The sequence below is a fragment of the Phocoena phocoena genome, chromosome 4, assembly GCF_963924675.1.
Source record: "Phocoena phocoena chromosome 4, mPhoPho1.1, whole genome shotgun sequence".
Taxonomy (NCBI): Eukaryota; Metazoa; Chordata; class Mammalia; order Artiodactyla; family Phocoenidae; genus Phocoena; species Phocoena phocoena.
Window position 1 is genome coordinate 79,973,375 of NC_089222.1, and position 20,178 is coordinate 79,993,552.

Here is a 20,178-nt window from a genome sequence, read left to right on the forward strand (position 1 = left end):
AGATTAAATAAGAGAAATTTGATTTCCAGAGGTGGGATTTGAAACCTGTATCTGATAAACGCCAAAGCCCACACTTTATATACTTAGTACACTGCCTCCTGGCTAGTATGGTTTATGAAAGGATTCTTCACTCAGCTTATTCTTGTTTCTTCTGCAGTCAATTGGGCAATAGTGGCCATCCTAGTCAGGTATACCAAAGCCTATTCATGCATTTATTTTCTTCACTTACTATTTACTGAGTGTCTGTTATGCCTCAGGGGCAGTGCCAAGGTAAATAGACACAGCTCCTGCCCTTAGGAAACCTGGACAGGGTGGCTGAAGGAGGACCTGCTCTTCATTTGGTCTCCCTTTTTTTCAGTAACACTCTAGTCAGGAGACTTATCCTGAAACAGTCAGTTTGACCCAAAAGTGACTCAATGGTGAAGTTTTGATAAGTGTGCAAGTATGCCATGTTTCTTCCCAACTCCCTGTAATCCATCTCCCTTTCCCTAGATAACTCATCATGTCTCCTTTTCCCTTTACACTTGCTGGTGCCCCAACTGCATCCATCACTGTGAAGGTTCACAAGCCACCAAAGCTCCTTCACCTCCCAGGGAGTTTTCAAAACTCTCCAAGCTCACTGGACAGTTTCAAGGCCCACTGTAGTGTTGAGGGATGCTGCTTTATTTAGACCCACCTGGCTTCAACAAAGAGATGCACCCATGGTAGCTGAGATAGAGTTCTTATAATGAGCAATGGCGGGGTGGGGGGGGGGATCCTCCCATATCTCCAAAACTTTCTACCAGGTAGCTTTATTCTCTAATACTGAGACTATTTCTATCTCTTCCGCCTTAATTTCACCAGTTTGTGACCTTAACTCTATTTCTGAATCATATTTGAATTATGTTTTCTCATTTTACATTACATTCCCATCAGTTTATTTTTATCACAGACACATACACATTTTTAAAAGCATAAAACTGGGGCTTCCTTGGTGGCGCAGTGGTTGAGAGTCCACCTGCCGATGCAGGGGACACGGGTTCGTGCCCCGGTCCGGGAAGATCCCACATGCCGTGGAGCGGCTGGGCCCGTGAGCCATGGCCGCTGAGCCTGCGCGTCCGGAGCCTGTGCTCCGCAACTGGAGAGGCCACAACAGTGAGAGGCCCGCGTACCGCAAAAAAAAAAAAAAAGCATAAAACTATATTACTTTACACATTTGCAATTTTCACATATTAGGTTCCTGCCAGAATGTAATCTTGACCCAAAATAAGGAAGGTCTCATTTTTAAAAGGGCCCTTTCAAAACAGGCTTCAAATTCAGGACACTCCAGCGGTTTTAAAAACATTCCATCCCTGGTTTAAACTCACAATGTGTAACCTCCCACAGCTATAACTCAATCAGAAATTAAGGTGAAGTTTGGCAGGGGGTGGGGGGCGGTAAGAAGCATAAAGTTTCTCACACTAACTGGAAAGAAAAAAGTTACTTTATCCTCCTTTTTAGGAAGAAAGCAATTTAATGGCATCGGTTATACACAATCTTTTAACGTTTTTGTGCATGACTTTGTAAAAAATACGCTGAATATTTTCACTTCTATTAATGACTTTAAAAAATTATAAAAAGTAATTTCAGAAAAGACTGAATTTAGGGCAAGGCAAAAAATATGTTAATTAGAAGTACTGAGTTAAAGCCAGAGTGTGGATTTTCCCAGTTACGTTGTAGTTTTAACCTAAACTAAAATCTCAATGCTTTCTGCCTTCTTAAACTGATCAATTAATCTGAGCTATCTCAAATTAACGAAAACTTCTCCATGGCCCCCAAATTCATTTCTAGCCACTAAAACAAACCTAAAAACCACAGAAGTGCTTCTACAGCTAAAATGGCGAAACGTCCTTATTTGACACCTCCTTTTAAAACGGTTTAAAAAAAAAAATGCTGTAGGGCAAGCAGGGCAACGATTATCCATATTTTATGGATGGAGAAACTGAAATCAAATCCCATATCCGAGGAAACAAGGCTATTTAACAGCTGAACCCGAGGTAAGATCCAAGAGTTCTGATTTCTAGTCCAGCTGCCTTCGCACTTCAAAGTCGGCTTGGTTAATCCCGGGACTTGAAATTCCTGGGGCTTGCTGTCATGGAGTTGAATCACCACTAAATTCCTGTGTTCTTGCTTAATCCCTCAGACCAGGGGCCCCACTCCTAAACTGGAAACCAAGAGGGCGGGGCACCGTGACGTGCGAATCCTCAAAGCCAAATAGCAAAACTGTCCTCGGGCTGTTTACCGAGGCGGTCCTGGACTCCGGGGACAGGTCACCAGACTCCAGGGACCGACTCCAGGGACCAAAAGCCGCGGCTGCCCAAACCCGGCCGCGTTCAGAGGGTAACTGGGGGCCGCCTGGTCTCCGCCCCCGCCGGCAAGCCCGGTCCGCGCCGCGGGCCGCGTGAGGCGGAGCCCAGCCCCCGAGCGGCGCAGCCCGGCCCCCGAGCGGCGCGCGCACCCCGCCGCTTTGCGTCGCGTGACTCGGCGGGGGCGCGCGGACTTAGCGCGCGCGCGCGTCCGCCCACCCGCCCACGCCACTTCCGACGCAGCGCTTGGTTCAGGTTCCGGGACGCCGCCGAGCTCCCGGCCTGTGGGTAGCGCGCGGCGCTCTGCGGAGGCCGGGATGGAGGAGGCCGGAGCGGTCGTGGCCACGGCCGGGGAGTCCGAACTGAACTTGTCCCGCCTCACCGTGTCCCCCGAGACCCTGGAGTCGGAGCTGGAGGCGCGGGGCGAGGAGCGGCGCGGCGCGCGGGAGGCGCTGCTGCGGCTGCTGCTGCCACACAACCGTCTGGTGTCGCTGCCGCGGGCGCTGGGCAGCGGCTTTCCGCACCTCCAGCTGTTGGACGTGAGCGGCAACGCGCTGACCGCGTTGGGGCCGGAGCTGCTGGCGCTGCGCGGCCTGCGCACGCTGCTGGCCAAGAACAACCGGCTCGGCGGGCCCGGCTCGCTGCCCAAGGGCCTGGCCCAGTCGCCGCTCTGCCGCAGCCTCCACGTGCTCAACCTTAGCGGGAACTGCTTCCAAGAGGTTCCAGCCTCGCTGCTGGACCTGCGCGCGCTGCACACCCTCAGCCTCGGTGGCAACCAGCTTCAGAACATCCCAGCCGAGATCGAGAACTTGAGGAGGTGAGCGGGTGCCTGCCTGAGAGTAGGGAGGCCCGGGGCGGTGTCCGGGAGCCCCGGGGCCCCGCGCCAGGTCTTGGGGCGCCGTTCCGTTGTCATGTACCTGTCTTAGTCTAGGCTCTTCTTCAACTCTTTGGCTGTAAGTATTGCCCTGCCAACTCAGGGAGTTGTAGTGAAGATCTAATAAGATCGTGGTCGTGACAGCATTTGGTTTGTTGTGTTTGTCCTGTGCAGATCTTCCAGGCAGTTTTTCTGTCGTCTTCTGGGGTCTGGGGGAGTGATCCCAACTGAGTACATACTCAAACAAATGTAAGTCTGAGGTTGCCTCTTGCAACCTTGCTCCGAAGGTTCCTTCCTTGCTCCGAAGTCTTGGGTGGTTTTCCATGCCTGTAGATCAAATTTATGTCTTGCAGCGTGACAGACAAGGTACTCCGATCTGATCCTTGCTTTCCACTACATTTCCTGCTCCATCTTCTCTGTAGCGATATCAGCAAAACTATTTGTGGAATTCACTGAGCTGTGCACTTTACCGGCACCTTATAAGCACTGACTAAATATGTGTTGAATGGATAAAATGCCTCTGTGTTGCTGTTCCCTTTGTCTGGAATGTTGCTTGCATCTGGCAAACTCGTGTTCATCCTTCAAAACCTGTTTTGAGTGTCATTTCTTTGTTTCCTTTCTTTACTGCTTCTTGGACAACAGTTAATTATTGCCTAAACTGTACTTCTTCTGTACCTCCTTCACCCTGCCATTGCACTTATTGATTATAATTATTGCCTACAGATCTGCCTCATCTACTAGATTGTTCGGTAAATATATGTTGAATTAAATGGAAGAAGGAAGCAGAGAAGCAGGGTAACAAAAGTCCCCTAAAGGTGCCCTGCAGGGGAGTGAGAAATAAAGTAAGAGCAAGTGTATTGTCCAAAGTGAAAAAAAAGAATCTTCTATCTGTAAAATATTTTCACATCCTTTATTGAATTTTCTGAGATAACAGAATATTAGAGCTGAAAGGGACCTCAGAGTTAAGTGTAGTGAAAAGAACATTAACCTGAGAATAAGAGCAAAGGAAACCATAAACAAGACAAAAAGACAACCCTCAGAATGGGAGAAAATATTTGCAAATGAAGCAACTGACAAAGGATTAATCTCCAAAATTTACAAGCAGCTTATGCAGCTCAATATCAAAAAAACAATCCAATCAAAAAATCGGCAGAAGACCTAAATAGACATTTCTCCAAAGAAGATATACAGATTGCCAACAAACACATGAAAGAATGCTCAACATCATTAATCATTAGAGAAATGCAAATCAAAACTACAATGAGATATCATCTCACACAGGTCAGAATGGCCATGATCAAAAAATCTACAAACAGTAAATGCTGGAGAGGGTGTGGAGAAAGGGAGACCCTCTTGCACTGTTGGTGGGAATGCAAATTGATACAGCCACTATGGAGAACAGTATGGAGGGTACTTAAAAAACTAAAAATAGAACTACCATACGACCCAGCATTCCCACTACTGGGCGTATACCCTGAGAAAACCATAATTCAAAGAGAGTCATGTACCAAAATGTTCACTGCAGCTCTGTTTACAATAGCCAGGACATGGAAGCAACGTAAGTGTCCATCAACATATAAATGGATAAAGAAGATGTGGCACATATATACAATGGAATATTACTCAGCCATAAAAAGAAACGAATTGAGTTATTTGTAATGAGGTGGATGGACCTAGAGTCTGTCATACAGAGTGAAGTAAGTTAGAGAAAACAAATACCGTATGCTAACACATATATATGGAATCTAAAAAAAAAAAAGGTCTTGAAGAACCTAGGGGCAAGACGGGATTAAAGACACAGACCTACTAGAAAATGGACTTGAGGATATGGGGAGGGGGAAGGGTAAGCTGTGACAAAGTGAGAGAGTGGCATGGACATATATACACTACCAAACGTAAAATAGATAGCAAGTGGAAAGCAGCCACGTAGCACAGGGAGATCAGCTCTGTGCTTTGTGACCACCTAGAGGGGTGGGATAGGGAGGGTGGGAGGGTGGGAGGGAGGGAGAAGCAAGAGGGAAGAGATATGGGAACATATGTATATGTATAACTGATGCACTTTGTTATAAAGCAGAAACTAACATACCATTTTTTTTTTTTTTTTTTTTTTGCGGTACGCGGGCCTCTCACCGCTGTGGCCTCTCCCGTTGCGGAGCACAGGCTCCGGACGCGCAGGCCCAGCGGCCATGGCCCACGGGCCCAGCCGCTCCGCGGCATGTGGGATCCTCCCGGACCGGGGCACGAACCCATGTCCCCTGCATCGTCAGGCGGACTCCCAACCACTGCGCCACCAGGGAAGCCCTAACATACCATTTTAAAGCAGTTATACTCCAATAAAGATGTTAAAAAAAAAGTAGAGCCTAAATCTATGCTTGACATGTAATAAGCACTAAATAAATGTTTATTATTGTTAAAAAAAAAAAAAAAGAACTCTTGGTGTCCCAGCCTTATGCAAGTCACTTTAACATATCCTGACTACAGCTTCCTAATCAGCTAAATTAGGCATTTGGACAAGATGTCCCTTTGTTTACTCACCAACAGATTTTTATTGAGTACCTACCCAGTGTCAGGCACTGTCCTAGGTGCTGGGGTGGGGATACAGTGGTGAACAGGATCCTGCCCTTATGGAGCATTCTAACAGAGGAGACATTAAACACCTGTTAACTTCATTATTTAATTACAGTTGTTATAAGTTCTGTGAAGAAGTACAGAGTGCCTTGAAACAAAGTAACTTAGTTTGGTCTTTGAGCAAGTAACATTTGAATTGAGCTTTTAAAGGAAGAGTAAGAATTAACCAGGAGAGGGTGGGATGGGATCAGTCCAGATTGAAGGAACAGCATGCATGAAAACCCAGAGACAAGAAGGACTGAGGCCAAAATTTTGAAAGGAGGACATTGTACTAGAGCATAGTGAGGAAGTGACCAACAGGGAAAGTGGCAAATATAAATTTGGACCAGATCCCAGGCCATGTCATATCTCGAAGGCCATGGTAAAGCTTGAATTTTATTCTAAGTACACATGGAAGAGTTTTTAAAAAGCACATCTGTCTTGTTGCTGTGCAAGAATGGAGCGGGGAGCAGGTGGAGAGATGAGAAGACATTTTGAAGGCTGGATGGAAGGAGGCTATTCTAGTAGAATGAGAGATGATGGTAGCTTATACCAGGGTGATGCTAGGAGAGATAGTAAGAAATATTGATAGAAGGGTTGGAGAGAGATTTAGATGTAAAATTGTCAAGCCTTAGTTCCTTCTAATTTTGATGTTAATTCCAGCATTCTCATTTGAATTTTTTTAATATACTAAGAAAAACTTAGAGCAAATATTACCATCACATGGGGAGAAAGGTAGGCAAAAATCCCATTTATTGAATCCTTACAATGCAGTAAGCCCTGTGGTAGGTCCTCTAAATATGCTTTTTAATTTTCACAATGACTCTGTGACATGAGAAGAAGAAACTGAAGCCCTAAGAAGTAAAGTCTTAAGATCACAAAGGCAATGAGTGGTAGAACTGGATTTGACCTTTGGATCAAACTGGATCTCTGACTTCAAACCCATGAATTTTCCACAGTGACAGAGTAAGGGCTAGAACCTAATTCTTCTGACTTCTGTTCTGTTGAATATGTGATCAGGAGGATTGGCTAAAGCCATTTTCCTGATTGACCTGATTTTCTGGGCTGTTTACTGTGGTTTTTGGTCATTGTACCTTTGTCTTCAGTTGTATGTAGGCTCTTTTATGTCATTGTTTTCATTCTTCAGTTGTCTGCTCTATTTCTCTTTACTGATAAGAATCAGTAAAGGTTTAGGTTATATGCTCCAAATATAAACTCTAGTTGAATGTAGTCTGAAAGGGTCATGTAGGAATATACTCTTAGAAGTAGAGACAGCCTAGGCAATTGGCCTGAGTCACCCCCTTCTTTTTACAGATGAAGATACTGAGATTTAGTATCAGTGACTTGCTTGAGGCCAGATAGCGACAGGGAGATTCATGTGCTTCAACCCTCAAAGGCTGCTTACTACTTACTACTAAAATAATACATTAAAGCTTCAAAAATGTAGAGGTAGAGGTTCAGTTACTCAAACCCTAAGGTACCTGCCCAAGAACACCATCTTCTCTTAGAATATACGTGGACTCCCTAGACCTCATTGGTAACATTGATGTATATTGTTTACTATGCCATGTTGCTTTTAAAACCAAGTGAGGTGTTTCTGGGCATTTGGAATCTATCTACCCTCTTTAACGGAAGTTTAAAAAATAATGCAGAGTATATAATCCATATAGAGGTCCCCTTTCTCCCCACCCTCCATCCTTCCAGGAGGGAATAACAAATAAATACTCCTAGCTTAATTGGTGTATTTGATCCTCCAGATTTAGCAGGGTATTTTCATGTATATTTTCTGTATTCTGTTGATCCTTTTCCCTGGTGGTAAAATTTTTAAAAAGTGGTTTTTGAAAGATGATTTTAAAGTATAACAAATAAGTAGATGGTGAAAATCTTACTTTTATGATTAACTTCATTCCCCTGGAGTAAATTAGGCTCAGTGTGAATCATGAGGTTGTGGGTGTAGATTCTTTCCATCAAAATATGAGGTTCTTCTTCAACAAGTAGGTATAATAACTTGCTAGTAGATGGACAAACTTGGTTTTGTCTTACAGTGTTGGAAAAGTAGGTGTAATTCATATTTTGACCTGTTTCTTTTTCTGAACTCTTAACTTTTATTCCTCTCAACTAGCTCAGACATTAACTGAGGAAGAGCTTAATAACTTATCACCCAACGGGTAATAGACTTTGTTAAAGAAAACAAAAGCTCCAGGATTCTTTGGCATCCAGGATGCTAGACACTGGGAGAGTAGGTTTGAGCACAAGTGAGTTTCGTTGGCTCCATTCCCCACAGTCTTTTCTTCTCAGGTAAGAAGAGATTTCCTTCCTTTTTCTGTTCATGATGCCTCTTTCACTGTCTGCCTGATGTGGTTTTAGAAATTAAAGATATGAGAATTGTGATGGAAATAAAAGCTAAATATTAATGTCCTGGACTGTTTTGAAGCTAGTGTGCAATAGGTTGATATCTTACAAAAGAGACGACTCAACCAGATGATAAATAGAATGCAGCAGTAAAGTTTAAATAAAAACTCTTTTCCCCATTTAGAGTCATATTGAGTTTTTTTCTGGCTCTCAATTCTTCCTTCTGACTTCTTTCAATGCCTTAGTGTGGGGCAAGAACCAAGAGATGATTCCTCCATTTGTGCTTCTACTTTTGAACATATAACGGACTTTAAAATCCTGTAGTGAGTATATTTGAAAATGATTTAGTATGGGGATGCTGTCTCAAGAAAACTACTTTCTTTATCCACAGACGTATGGTTCTTATCTTTCTGTGTTTCTCTTATTTTCTATTTTCTGCCTCTTTAGGTACAAACCTGTCTCACTTTAATTCCATCTCCCTTTAACCAATCATAACGTGGGACTAATGTATATGTATATTTTTGTTATATTGAATGTCATTTTTGTTTGGGTGGAGAAGCAAAACATTTCCTCCTTACACCTGTGGTTAAGTTGATTGGCACTAAGTGGACCCTAGTGTATTTTTCCAGTGGGTCACTGGCCCTTTCTATAGGAAAGGTACCCACTTCAGTATCCCTAAGGATTGGAGAGGTGAAATACTTTTCAGGAAACAAATTTAAGGTTGGTCTGTTAACCTTAGACAAAAAAGAAAGGAAGAATTCTTCTCTAAATTTTGTGAATGATTTTCATGTTTTTTGTATTTGTCAAACATCAAAAGAATAGAATTGTTTCACGTCTGATTAACAGAGGTGTAATTTTGACAAATACACGAACTTTTAAACACTACGGTTTTGCTTTAAATTCAATAGTTTCATTTCTCCTTATAGAAAAGCATGTTTGGAAACAGTAGAGTGTGTTTTAGAAATTTAATTCCCACAAATCATTGAAAGGCTTTAAGTCCAAGAACTTTGGAAATTATTTGAGTTTCAAAGTGGTACATAAGCCTGAAAACGTAAATTTAATATACTGGTTGTATACTCTAGTTAATGATACCCATCAGCTGCAAAAGAGATTTATATGGTTTTGAAGTCATGAACTTGGTTATATTTTAGAACATCAGATCTTTCTCTGCCAAAGTCACAGTAACAACTAAGGTTTGGCGTCCTTTCTGTCTGTTTACCTCCCCACCAACTCCAGAACACTGAGAGAAGACATTGAGTAGTGACTGACCACCAGACACTAATTTCTCTTGGTTCCTGACTTAACCATATAGGAAGGGCAATATTTATATTTGCTCTCAGACTCACCCTTCCCTTTCATCACTTTCTTTACTTTTCTCCCTCACTAGACTGAATTGCAAGTTGTTATGTAACTATTGAATCCTTTATAAAAGAACTTCCAAGTTTGCTAAAAATTTTTCCCAACTGTCTCGTTAAAATTGTTTTCTTTCCAGAGAAGTTTCTGTTTTGGACTCCAAATATTCGTTTCTACTCTATTCTGTTCTATTCTAGTAGCTCTCATCATTGAAAAATAGAAATTTCTCAGTAACTGAGTAGTAACTTATAATCTGTAAGCTCAAAAAATCCTGCCTAGGAACCTTTTTCACCAGTGTTTAAACACTTATATGTAGGGGAATTCAGTTTTGTATCCAGACCATTGATTTTTGCCACAAGGTAATCCTTAAAGGAGAAAAAAATAACCTATCAGGGTTAAGTGTTCTGCTTGCTTTTACTGAGCATTGTAAATCTAAAGAGAGAAATGCAGTCTTGAAAAGATTTATACAATAAGAAATAGTAGCATTAATATATTTTTATTTTTTTCATTAATATATTTTTAGAATGACAAAACTTCAGATTCAAATTGGCTTTTTGAATCACCACACATCAAGGAAGGCTGAGATTATGAAATACAGATAAGAAAGTCAACAAATGGAAGAAATTGTATCTGAGAAACTATGTATAAAGGCCATCTGTAAAGGACTTTAAAATAAGTTTGTTTCCTAACTTCAGAGAGATAAAGGAGGGAACTTCATCAGTGAAAGAAGAATAAGAAGTTTTAAAACTGACAACTATGAAAACCCCAATCGGAATTTCTAGAAATAAAAATATATAATTAGGAACTCAGTGGGCTGAATGGTAGACTGGAGTCAGCTGATGCGTAGTGAATCAGTAAGCTAAAAGATCTTACTGAGGCATTCTGGAATGCAGCACAAAAAAATAAAGAAACGGAACATATGAAAGAAATGTTAAGAGAAATGGAAAATAGACTCTGAAGTTCAAAGTGCTGTTTGCTAGGAATTCCAGAAAGAGAATAGAGAGAATGTAGGAAAGGCAATGCCAGAAGTAATAGTAGCTGAGAATTTCCCACGATTAAAGAAAGAGAGCACTCTGAACTGGTATCTTGACACATCATAATAAAACTGTAGAACAAGAAGGATAAAGAAAAAAGACCCTAAAAATTCCTAATAAGAAAAAAAACAGATTACCTACAAAGGAATATGGGCTGTAATAAGATAGTAGAACAGTATCTTCCTCCTGGTAAGGAAAAGTAACTGTCAACCTAGAATTTTATGCCCAGCCAAGCTATTACTCAGGTGTGAAGGGAAAAAATAAGAAATCACAGACAAAGCACTCAAACATTAACAACTGTGAGTCCTTACTGAAAGAACTTCTACAGGCTGTACTTGAAGAAAAATGAACTTGAAAAGAAATAGCAAGTGCCCAGAACAGTGGTGAGCAGAGAAATTGGTAAAACATATTGATGACTGAGTAATTATTGATTGGGAATAAATAAATTTCAATTTATTTTCAAATCAAGGTAGAACTAATCATGGATGCTGATATGAAGATGACAGAGAAGTGAGCATGGTTGTATATTTGGGAGTGAGAGGGAGAGCAAAGGAAATTGAAGGGGCAACTACTAGCAAAATACATGTAGCATGTGCAATTCAAAATAATGGAGCGGGACAAAAGGAAACTTGATGAACACAGCAGAAGGCAGACAGAAGAGAAAAAGATATTGAGATATACCATGGTAAATAAAACACAAGTGCAAATGTATCAACAGTCAGGTTGTGCACTGTTTACAAGAGTTACACTTGAAATACCCCAATATGTTTAAAGTTAAGGTGTAGAAAAAGATGTACGAAGCAAATCTCTATCATTTCATACCTGGACTCAACTGCCTTAGGCTCCAGTCTGGTCTTCCTGCTTCCACTCCTCCCATTGCACTCGCCTGTCCCTGCCACTTTTCCTGCTGTTTTTCAAACAATAACCAAAGTGATCCTTCTAAAGTGTAAGTCAAGTTACACAACTGGCCTTTGTTCAAACCCCTTCTACCTAGGATAAATTCAGAATCCTTGCTAAGGCCTGAAGGGCCCTCTGTGATCTGGCTTTCCCAGGCTACCTTTCTGACTTCTCTGACCACCACTCTCCCCACCTCTGTCACCCTGATGTACCCACACTGGCTGTGTTGCTCTTTCACAGCACACCAAGCTTTTTTCCACTGCAGGGATTTGTACTCACTCAGTCATTCCATTCAGATCTCTGTTAAAGTGTCATCTCCTAAGAAAAACCTTTTCTGACCACCCTATCTACAGTATCACTTCCATCAACATCTGATTACCTGTTTTCCTTTGTAGCACTTAAAGCTATCTGGCATAATATATATACATTCATTGATTTACTGTCTCTCTCACTAAAATGTAGGCTTCTTAAGGTCAAGAACTTGGTCTTATTTACATTATATTCCCTGGAATAGTGCCTGGCACATGGTCGGTGCCTAGTTCATATTTATTGACTATATGATATATAGTAATGTTATTCAATTTTAAAGAAGAGGAAACTGGGGCATAATGAGATTTAGTAATGGGCCCAAGTTCTCGTACTGGTAAATGGTGGAGCTAGGATTAAATAAATACTAACAAAAACAGGTAGGCAGTATTGATAATCAGAGGCGATAGATTTTACGGCAAAATGGATTAGAAGGAAGAATGAGAAATGCTTCATGTGAATTAAGGAACGATGCAACAAGAAGGTTTAACCATCATGAACCTGAATGTATCTTCAATATAGCTTCCATATTTTGAGGAGAAAGAGAGCAAAAATTGACAGAACTATAAAGGGAAAACCATGGTTCAGGTAGGAAACTAACCACCAGAGTAAGAAGGTGAAATAATGAGACACTATAAAAAATTTGAATTGCACAGCTAACAGGCTCAATCCTAATAACTACACATTCTTTTTACACCTATAAAATGTGAACAAAAATAGACCATGCTCTAGACCACAGAGGAACAAGGTTATGCAGAACATATGTTTAACAACAACAAAGCTCTCAACAAGCTAAGAGAAAGCCGTATAACCCATGAGAAAAAGGGGTAAAGGATAGAAACGCAATTCTCTAAAGATGTACGAATGGTCAAAACATAAAAAGATGCTAAACGTCACTAATAATTAGAGATCACTAGTACAGAATGGTATCATTTTTCACACCAGCTAAATAGTAAAAAGTAGAATAAAAACGTTAAAGCAGGTGATGATATTAAGTGTTGGCAGGGCTGTAGGGTAAAGAGTGCTCTTAAATGCTAATTGTGGATTGTAATTAGCTATAACTGCAGGGTAATTTGGCTTTTTCTTTTAACATTACAGCTTGTACCCTAAAATCTGCCACTTCTCAGGCCCTTCTCCTGGAACTCTGATTTACTGGATCTGAGCAGGGCCTAGATTTTGTAGCTTTAAAAGTATCCCAGTTAATTCTTATCCTGGAAGTTTGGGTAACAGTTTAGTAGGCTGTTTTTCCCTACATTTAAAGGTGTCTTAAAAGAATGATAATGTCTACTGAGCAGATTTAACAGGAAGACAAAAGTAACATAGTTATGGGTAAGATCTATATGTATACATTTCATTGATATTTATATAGTAAAAACTGATTCTGCCACCCCCCCCCCCCCCCATCAACTGAAAAAATCTTTTGGAGAGACTCTCTACAGTCATCACCACAAGGAGCAGCAGTACATTTTGGTGCAATATATGCTATGTCTAAAATGTTGTTAACTTATTGTTAGAAAACAGGATAATTATCTAGAACTTTAATTTCATAATAGTGGCCAGTTTTACATAATTTAGTTAGCCTCCTGAAGACTGCATTTGCCATAATAAGAGCAAAGAAGAAACATAAACTTCAGCTGTGTTTTTCTACTCTTCAAAAGAAAAAGCTAGTGGTTTTCCCCTTCCCATTGCCTAGTAATGCATTGAATCCAAACCCACCAGCGCGCATACAGGGCTCCTGTAATTTGGCCTTTATCCAGCTGTATCTCTGGGTTCCTCAACATGAATTCTCTTCTTATGTGTTAAAAGGTATACTCATTATCCCATAAAAACCCTTCTTCCGACCTGGAGGTCCTCCTTCCTCCTACCCTAAATGGGCTAAATTCATAGTCCAGCTGAAATCACAACACTTTGGGGAGCCTTTCCAATCAGAACTAATGTCTTTTTTTTTTATTTCTCTACTTTTTAAACTCCTATATCATTTATGGATTGTTCTGCTTATTTTGGTATTTTAATCATGTTATACTTATTTGGGATCTTGTTTTGCATTTAATTATAAATGTGGTGTGTCTTGTCTGCTTACCTATAATATAAGCTCCCTGAAGATTGCATTATTCCTCCAGAGACCGTATAGCACATAGAAAGCCTGAGTAAAACATTTGTGGAATGAATAAACGATATATGTTCATTGTTATGAAGGTAATGGGGTACTTGTTCAAATTTTGGTTTTTTTTCATTTATTTTTGCAGTTTAGAGTGTTTATATCTTGGAGGAAACTTCATCAAAGAAATCCCGCCAGAATTAGGAAATTTACCTTCTCTAAATTACTTGGTATTATGTGACAACAAAATCCAAAGTGTGCCTCCTCAGCTTTCACAGTGAGTATTTTCAGGCAGTTTATGTACACACAGAGATACATGCTTAGGACTTATCATCCTGCATTCACCCACATGATTTGTATGTGGAAAAGAATTAAGTGTTCTCAAAGTAAATGATACATGAGAATGAAAGTTCTGAGGTGTGTTATGAATTGGGTGGCTTATTTTTAATTTTACTTTTAAATGCTCTGATATATTCCTCAAAATCGTTGAGCCTCTTTTCTTTTTTTTTATTATCTTTTAAAAATTTTATTGACGTATAGTTGATTTACAATGTTGTATTAATTTCTGCTGTACAGTAAAGTGATTCAGTTATACATACTTTTTTTTCATATTCTGTTCTGTTATGGTTTATCACAGAATATTGAATATAGCTCTCTGTGCTATACAGTATGACTTTGTTGTTTATCCATCCTATATATAATAGTTTGCATCTGCTAATCCCAAACTCCCAATCCTTCCCTCCCTCACCCCTCCTTCCCCTTGGCAACCAGAAGTCTGTTCTCTGTCTGTGAGTCTGTTTCTGTTCTGTAGATAGGTTCGTTTGTGTCCTATTTTAGATTCCACATATAAGTGATATCATATGGTGTTTGTCTTTCTGTTTGTCTTACTTCACTTAGTATGATAATGTCCAGGTCCATCCATGTTGCTGCAAATGGCATTATTTCATTCTTTTATAGGGCTGAGTAGTATTCCATTGTGTATATATACCACATCATCTTTATCCAGTCATCTGTTGATGGACATTTAGGTTGTTTCCATGTCTTGGCTATTGCAAATAGTGCTGCTATGAACATAGAGGTGCATGTATCTTTCTGAATTATAGTTTTGTCTGAATATATGTTCAGGAGTGTGATTGTTGGATCATATGGCAACTCTATTTTTAGTTTTTTGAGGAACCTCCATACTGTTTTCCATAGTTGTTGAGCCTCTTTTCTGTAATCAAAAATAGAGTATTACTTTGGCATAGATTCCCCAAGGTTTTATGGGATTTTATTGATTTATATTTGATATGAAGCATTCCTATCCTAATGAGATAATGTGAAGGATCTTTATTCCTGTTGCATTTAAAATCTTTCCTTCTTTAGGTATCTGAATGATAAAGCATGCCAAAAATAAAACGCTTTAAATCTAGCATTTAAATCAGCTAACACATCAGAATACTCTCTAAGTATTTTAAGCTCTCTAAGATTCCATGGGCAAAAGTCCTTCATGACATATACAAGTATGGGCTCTAATTTAGTTTCAGCACCTTTTAATTTTACTTCCATTGACCTTAATCTTAATTGCTCATTCTTGCGAGGAAATTGAGTCCTTCCCTTAACTTTATGAGTAGTTTTCTTGCTTATGGTGGTTGATTTTTGTATTGCATTCATTCTAGGTTGCATTCACTTCGTTCCCTCAGTCTTCACAATAACTTGCTGACATACCTGCCTCGAGAGATCCTCAACCTTATTCATTTGGAAGAATTGAGTTTGCGAGGAAATCCATTGGTTGTTCGTTTTGTTAGAGATTTAACGTATGATCCTCCAACTCTCCTGGAGTTAGCTGCACGGACCATTAAAATTCGAAATATTTCCTATACTCCCTATGATCTTCCTGGGAATCTTCTTAGATACTTGAGTTTAGCCAGCAATTGCCCAAACCCAAAGTGTGGAGGTAAGTTAATTCAGTGTCCTTGTTTCCCATTCATTTAGTTACTTTTAAATTAATGATCTAAATGTTGTTTTAATTAGCTGTCTTCTTTCAGAGAAAGGCAGTTTGTTTGTTTGCCTTATTTCACCCTTTTACCTTCCTTCCTTCCTTCCATCCTTCCTTCCTTCCTCCCTCCCTTCCTCCCTCCCTCCCTCCCTCCCTCCCTCCCTCCCTCCCTCCTTCCTTCCCTCCCTCCCTCCTTTTCTTCTTTCTTTCCTTATTTCTTATTTTCATGGTACTTCAGGATTCATACACAGGGAAAATACCCAGAAAGTCTCATCTTTCTTGGAACTGTCATAGGATAAGGTAAATTGGTAACATGAGAGGAAACAGAAAGCATAAACAGTTCTAATTGCTTTAGAAGAGTCTCTAAAATGTTTGGCCACCTTTCATATTTATTTGAAGGACATTTTCTTAGACTCACCATTCTGAGTATCAGGTACCTTTATAGAGTACAATTCAAGGTGTACGAGAATAGGCTGAATGTGTGCCAGTTTCAGAATGTACCCTGGAATTCTCTATTCTTTTAAATCCATGCTTCAAAATTTCTTGAGTTTAGAGCATTTAGAGAGAGCTAAACAAATAATATAATGTAAGACAGTGTAAAGTAGGAATCCAAAATACTGTTGGAAACCAAAGGAGGGAGAGAGCACGTTTATTAGATCTAGAAAAGATGAGACAATTCTTGAAGTATGAGTTGAATTTTGATATGGTTTGATTGAGGATAGAAAACTTTTCAGATGGAGAGAGTAAAGTTGGAAACAAAACAATATGGGGCAGAATGTTGGATGAGTAATAATTTGGTTCAAATGTACAGTTAAGGGAGTAATGAGAGAAGAGTAAAAGATACATTGAGGCCAGATTGTGAAGGGCCTGAAGTGCCAGTGTGTGGAGGGGAGTTGGTGAATGATAGCAGGTCATTTTATTTTGGCTCTCTCATAAAAGACTACTTTTTTAAAAATCCAATTTAATGGGGGTACAGAAAGGTTTTTATTATTGTAGGATAATTGTAGGTGCCAGGGAAATGCTGCATAAATACGATCAGAGCCAGCTGAGGTTTTCCCCAGATGTCCCGTCAGGCCTTGAAAACAGTTATAATGTTAAACAGAGAGAAGGTGATTTAAGTTTCTCAAAGAATATTAAAAGGTAAAAAAGTTACTACTAGTTTAAAAAAGAAAAATGACACTACTCTGAGCCATTTCTGGCCACTTACTTTTAGAAGTAGAGACTGCCGTGCCAAGTTAGAAGTACTTAGATTTTCTCTGTGAACTCTCCTGAAGTTGGCTTTAGCAGTGGCAAGAGACAACACTCACACCAGACCTTCAGGCTTCATAGTCTGTATCTAATCTCTTGGAATCTATCCTTTTCTAGAAATAAACCTCTACAGGAAGTCTCTTTTCTCTCTTAAATGGTTTCTTAATGAGTTCTTTAGTATACTGCCGTGTTATTTGTCTTAGGAACAAAAATACTTTTTAAATTATTAGCTTAAAATTTTGAGATAATATCTGAAGTGAACCATTGATATTTTCCCCCTCAGATTCCCTAGTTACTGAACTCTAAGTTAAACAAAAGTAATTTTCTATTTTGTGAGATATTGCCTTTGTATAGTGTGAGATCTTACAGATGACAAGATAGTATTATACTATTTTAGCTCTTGGTAACTATAATTATTTTATTACTTCCATTTGTTTCAGAAAGCTAACTCATTTGGGGGGATTTATTGTTAATGATTGATCAGTTAACTGAATCTGTCTACTTTTCTGAATTGTTCAAAGTAACATACCATGAATTTCCCTTTTTAAACTATGAATTATACTTACTACAGGATCAAAAAATTAGAAAGTTAATGGAGAAGTAACAGAAAAAAATTTAATGGGAGAAAAATTGTTTCTCCTTTGCTTGGACCACATCTTTTTATTTTGGTCCCTTATGTGATATACAGAGTAGTTGGTGCCAGAGGAGTCCTAGGTAGAGTATAAACGTTGAGATTCTTCTCCAGAGAGGTGATGGGACGCAGGGTTCTAGCAGTTCCGGTTATACTGCAACCATTGTGACAGCCTTCATGGGTTAGAGATGTGCAATATCTAGTAGGAGGAGCAGCTAGAAGCCCACGAAACAGCAACCTCTGCTTTCCTGTCATCTCTAGCTGTATTTTTACTTAGCTGAAGGACCACAGTTCAGGAGCACTAAATTAGGACTCAGAAGAGCTGAATACTAGTTTCAGTTTACTTAGCAATATATAATTGCATGAAAGTCAAGTGTGATCAGTAGTGAAACAGCTTTGAAGCTGTAGATTTTAGACCCTGTGGAAATAGGATGACATTTTGTTACTTTTAATTTTTCCTTCCCAATACATAAAGACAGGGGTACTAAAAGTCGTCTCCTTTCTGCAAATTTTGGGTATAACAACTAATTCTTTAAGATCATTATCAAGACTCTAGGGTAGTACCAAGGAGGGGCTTGGGGGATGGAGACAGGGCACTTTAGGTATCCTGTAATCTCCATCAACCACTGTCCACCAAGTCACCCAGAGAAAACAAGCCAAGTAAATAGTGTCCTTTTTGTTTGTTTGTTTTTTGTTTTTTGCAGTACGCAGGCCTCTCACTATTGTGGCCTCTCCCGTTGCGGAGCACAGGCTCCGGACGCGCAGGCTCAGCGGCCATGGCTCACGGGCCCAGCCGCTCCGCGGCATGTGGGATCTTCCCGGACTGGGGCACGAACCCGTGTCCCCTACATCGGCAGGCGGACTCTCAACCACTGCGCCACCAGGGAAGCCCAATAGTGTCCTTTTAACGCCAGCTCTCTTTGAGATAAATCTCCTAGCCTTCTCTTTGTAGTCCATCCCTAAGACCTTCCAGTACTTCTATAAACAATTATGGGAGCAGCCACTACCTCTGCTTAAGATTCTCAAAAGAGAAGACTATAAGACATTTCTTCAGAATGCTGGAGATAGGGTTGAAAAAGAAAATGTGGGTCTTTGCTTTGTAATGATTACTTTGTCCTTATTCCTTCTTCTCTCCAGGAGTCTACTTTGATTGCTGCGTCAGACAAATTAAATTTGTGGACTTCTGTGGGAAATACCGTCTCCCCCTGATGCACTACCTGTGTTCACCGGAATGCTCTTCCCCTTGCAGCTCTGCCTCTCACAGCTCCACATCCCAGAGCGAATCTGACTCAGAAGATGAAGCCAGTGTGGCTGCACACAGAATGCAGAAAGTTCTTCTTGGTTGAAAAGGGAAGCAGGGCGGTGTGAAACACTAAAAGACTGAGCAGAGGTGGTTAGAAAAGAGAATAGACTTGGAAGTTCACTAGAAACCGTACCTTCATCTTAAATGTCCATGACGGAGTTGGAGATGGTGTAAAAGATTTTGTGTTTCTAGCCATTCAGCAGGAATGAGTCCAGTTCCATGTTTGGATTCTTTTAATATAATTCACTCTGAATGGCAGTTTCAGATTTAGCTGATTGTTTGCAGTTTTCACTCAAGTTTTGCATGAATCACACGGCAGAATGGAACATCCTGAAGAGCAGTGCTATAATAAACCATGAGTGTTAACTTGTGATAGTTGATATGAAGATAGAAATGATCAAAGATGTCATCTTTACCAGAGTTGTCCTTGAGTTTAGGTTGAACACTATACCGTAACAGGATTAGCCCTACATTCTTGTATTGCCCATATGTCTAGATTACAGAGTTATTCAGATAAGCTCACAGATGGTTACTTAGGACCTAAACCTTTCTCAGCTACTGACTGGTAAAGTAAGGGATATAACTTTCATGTGGGGTTTTAAAACTCTTCACTTCTGCTCCTTTGTTCTATATGATTGTTGTTACCCTTGTATAATCCAGCAATGACTGTAATAGTGCCTTAATCATAACAAGGATTTAGAAATTTATTCAAGAAATGATACCAGAGCAGCCTATAACCTGACATACTATGCAGAACACTTTAAAATATGCTTTAACGGGACTAGGTAAACAGCTGTATATCTGACATCTGAGCTCATAGCCACCTTAACTTCATTTTTTGTTTAAACAAATCACTTTTATAATTAATGGGAGGCCACGATCTTGATCAGTCTGTTCATCATAAGACAGAATAATAGTTCTGTTTTGTTTTGTTTTTGTGGTATGCGGGCCTCTCACTGTTGTGGCCTCTCCCATTGCGGAGCACAGGCTCCGGACCCGCAGGCTCAGCGGCCATGGCTCACGGGCCTAGCCGCTCCGCGGCGTGTGGGATCTTCCCGGACCGGGCCACGAACCCGTGTTCCCTGCATCGGCATGCAGACTCTCAACCACTGCGCCACCAGGGAAGCCCAGAATAATAGTTTTTAATGGAAAAATCTGTCAGATTTCTTTTAA

General features: G+C 40.2%; 1 protein-coding gene across 1 annotated transcript; it reads left to right on the forward strand.

Moving 5' to 3' along the window:
* Positions 1 to 2,575: 2,575 nt before the first annotated feature.
* LRRC58 (leucine rich repeat containing 58) lies at positions 2,576 to 19,508 on the forward strand. Its single transcript, XM_065876945.1, has 4 exons — positions 2,576 to 3,141; positions 13,994 to 14,122; positions 15,504 to 15,781; positions 18,840 to 19,508. Exons 1-4 carry the CDS (start codon positions 2,642 to 2,644, stop codon positions 19,046 to 19,048), a joined length of 1,116 nt encoding a protein of 371 aa, XP_065733017.1. The 5' UTR covers positions 2,576 to 2,641; the 3' UTR covers positions 19,049 to 19,508.
* The last annotated feature ends 670 nt before the right edge of the window (positions 19,509 to 20,178 follow it).

What these genes read in the sequence shown, in the direction of transcription:
- LRRC58 (XM_065876945.1), top strand. Translation starts at nt 2,642, where the DNA reads ATGGAGGAGGCCGGAGCGGTCGTGGCCACGGCCGGGGAGTCCGAACTG. An exon ending in GTGCCTCCTCAGCTTTCACA is followed by an intron (nt 14,123 to 15,503) that starts GTGAGTATTTTC and finishes CATTCATTCTAG; the next exon opens with GTTGCATTCACTTCGTTCCC. An exon ending in CCCAAACCCAAAGTGTGGAG is followed by an intron (nt 15,782 to 18,839) that starts GTAAGTTAATTC and finishes TCTTCTCTCCAG; the next exon opens with GAGTCTACTTTGATTGCTGC.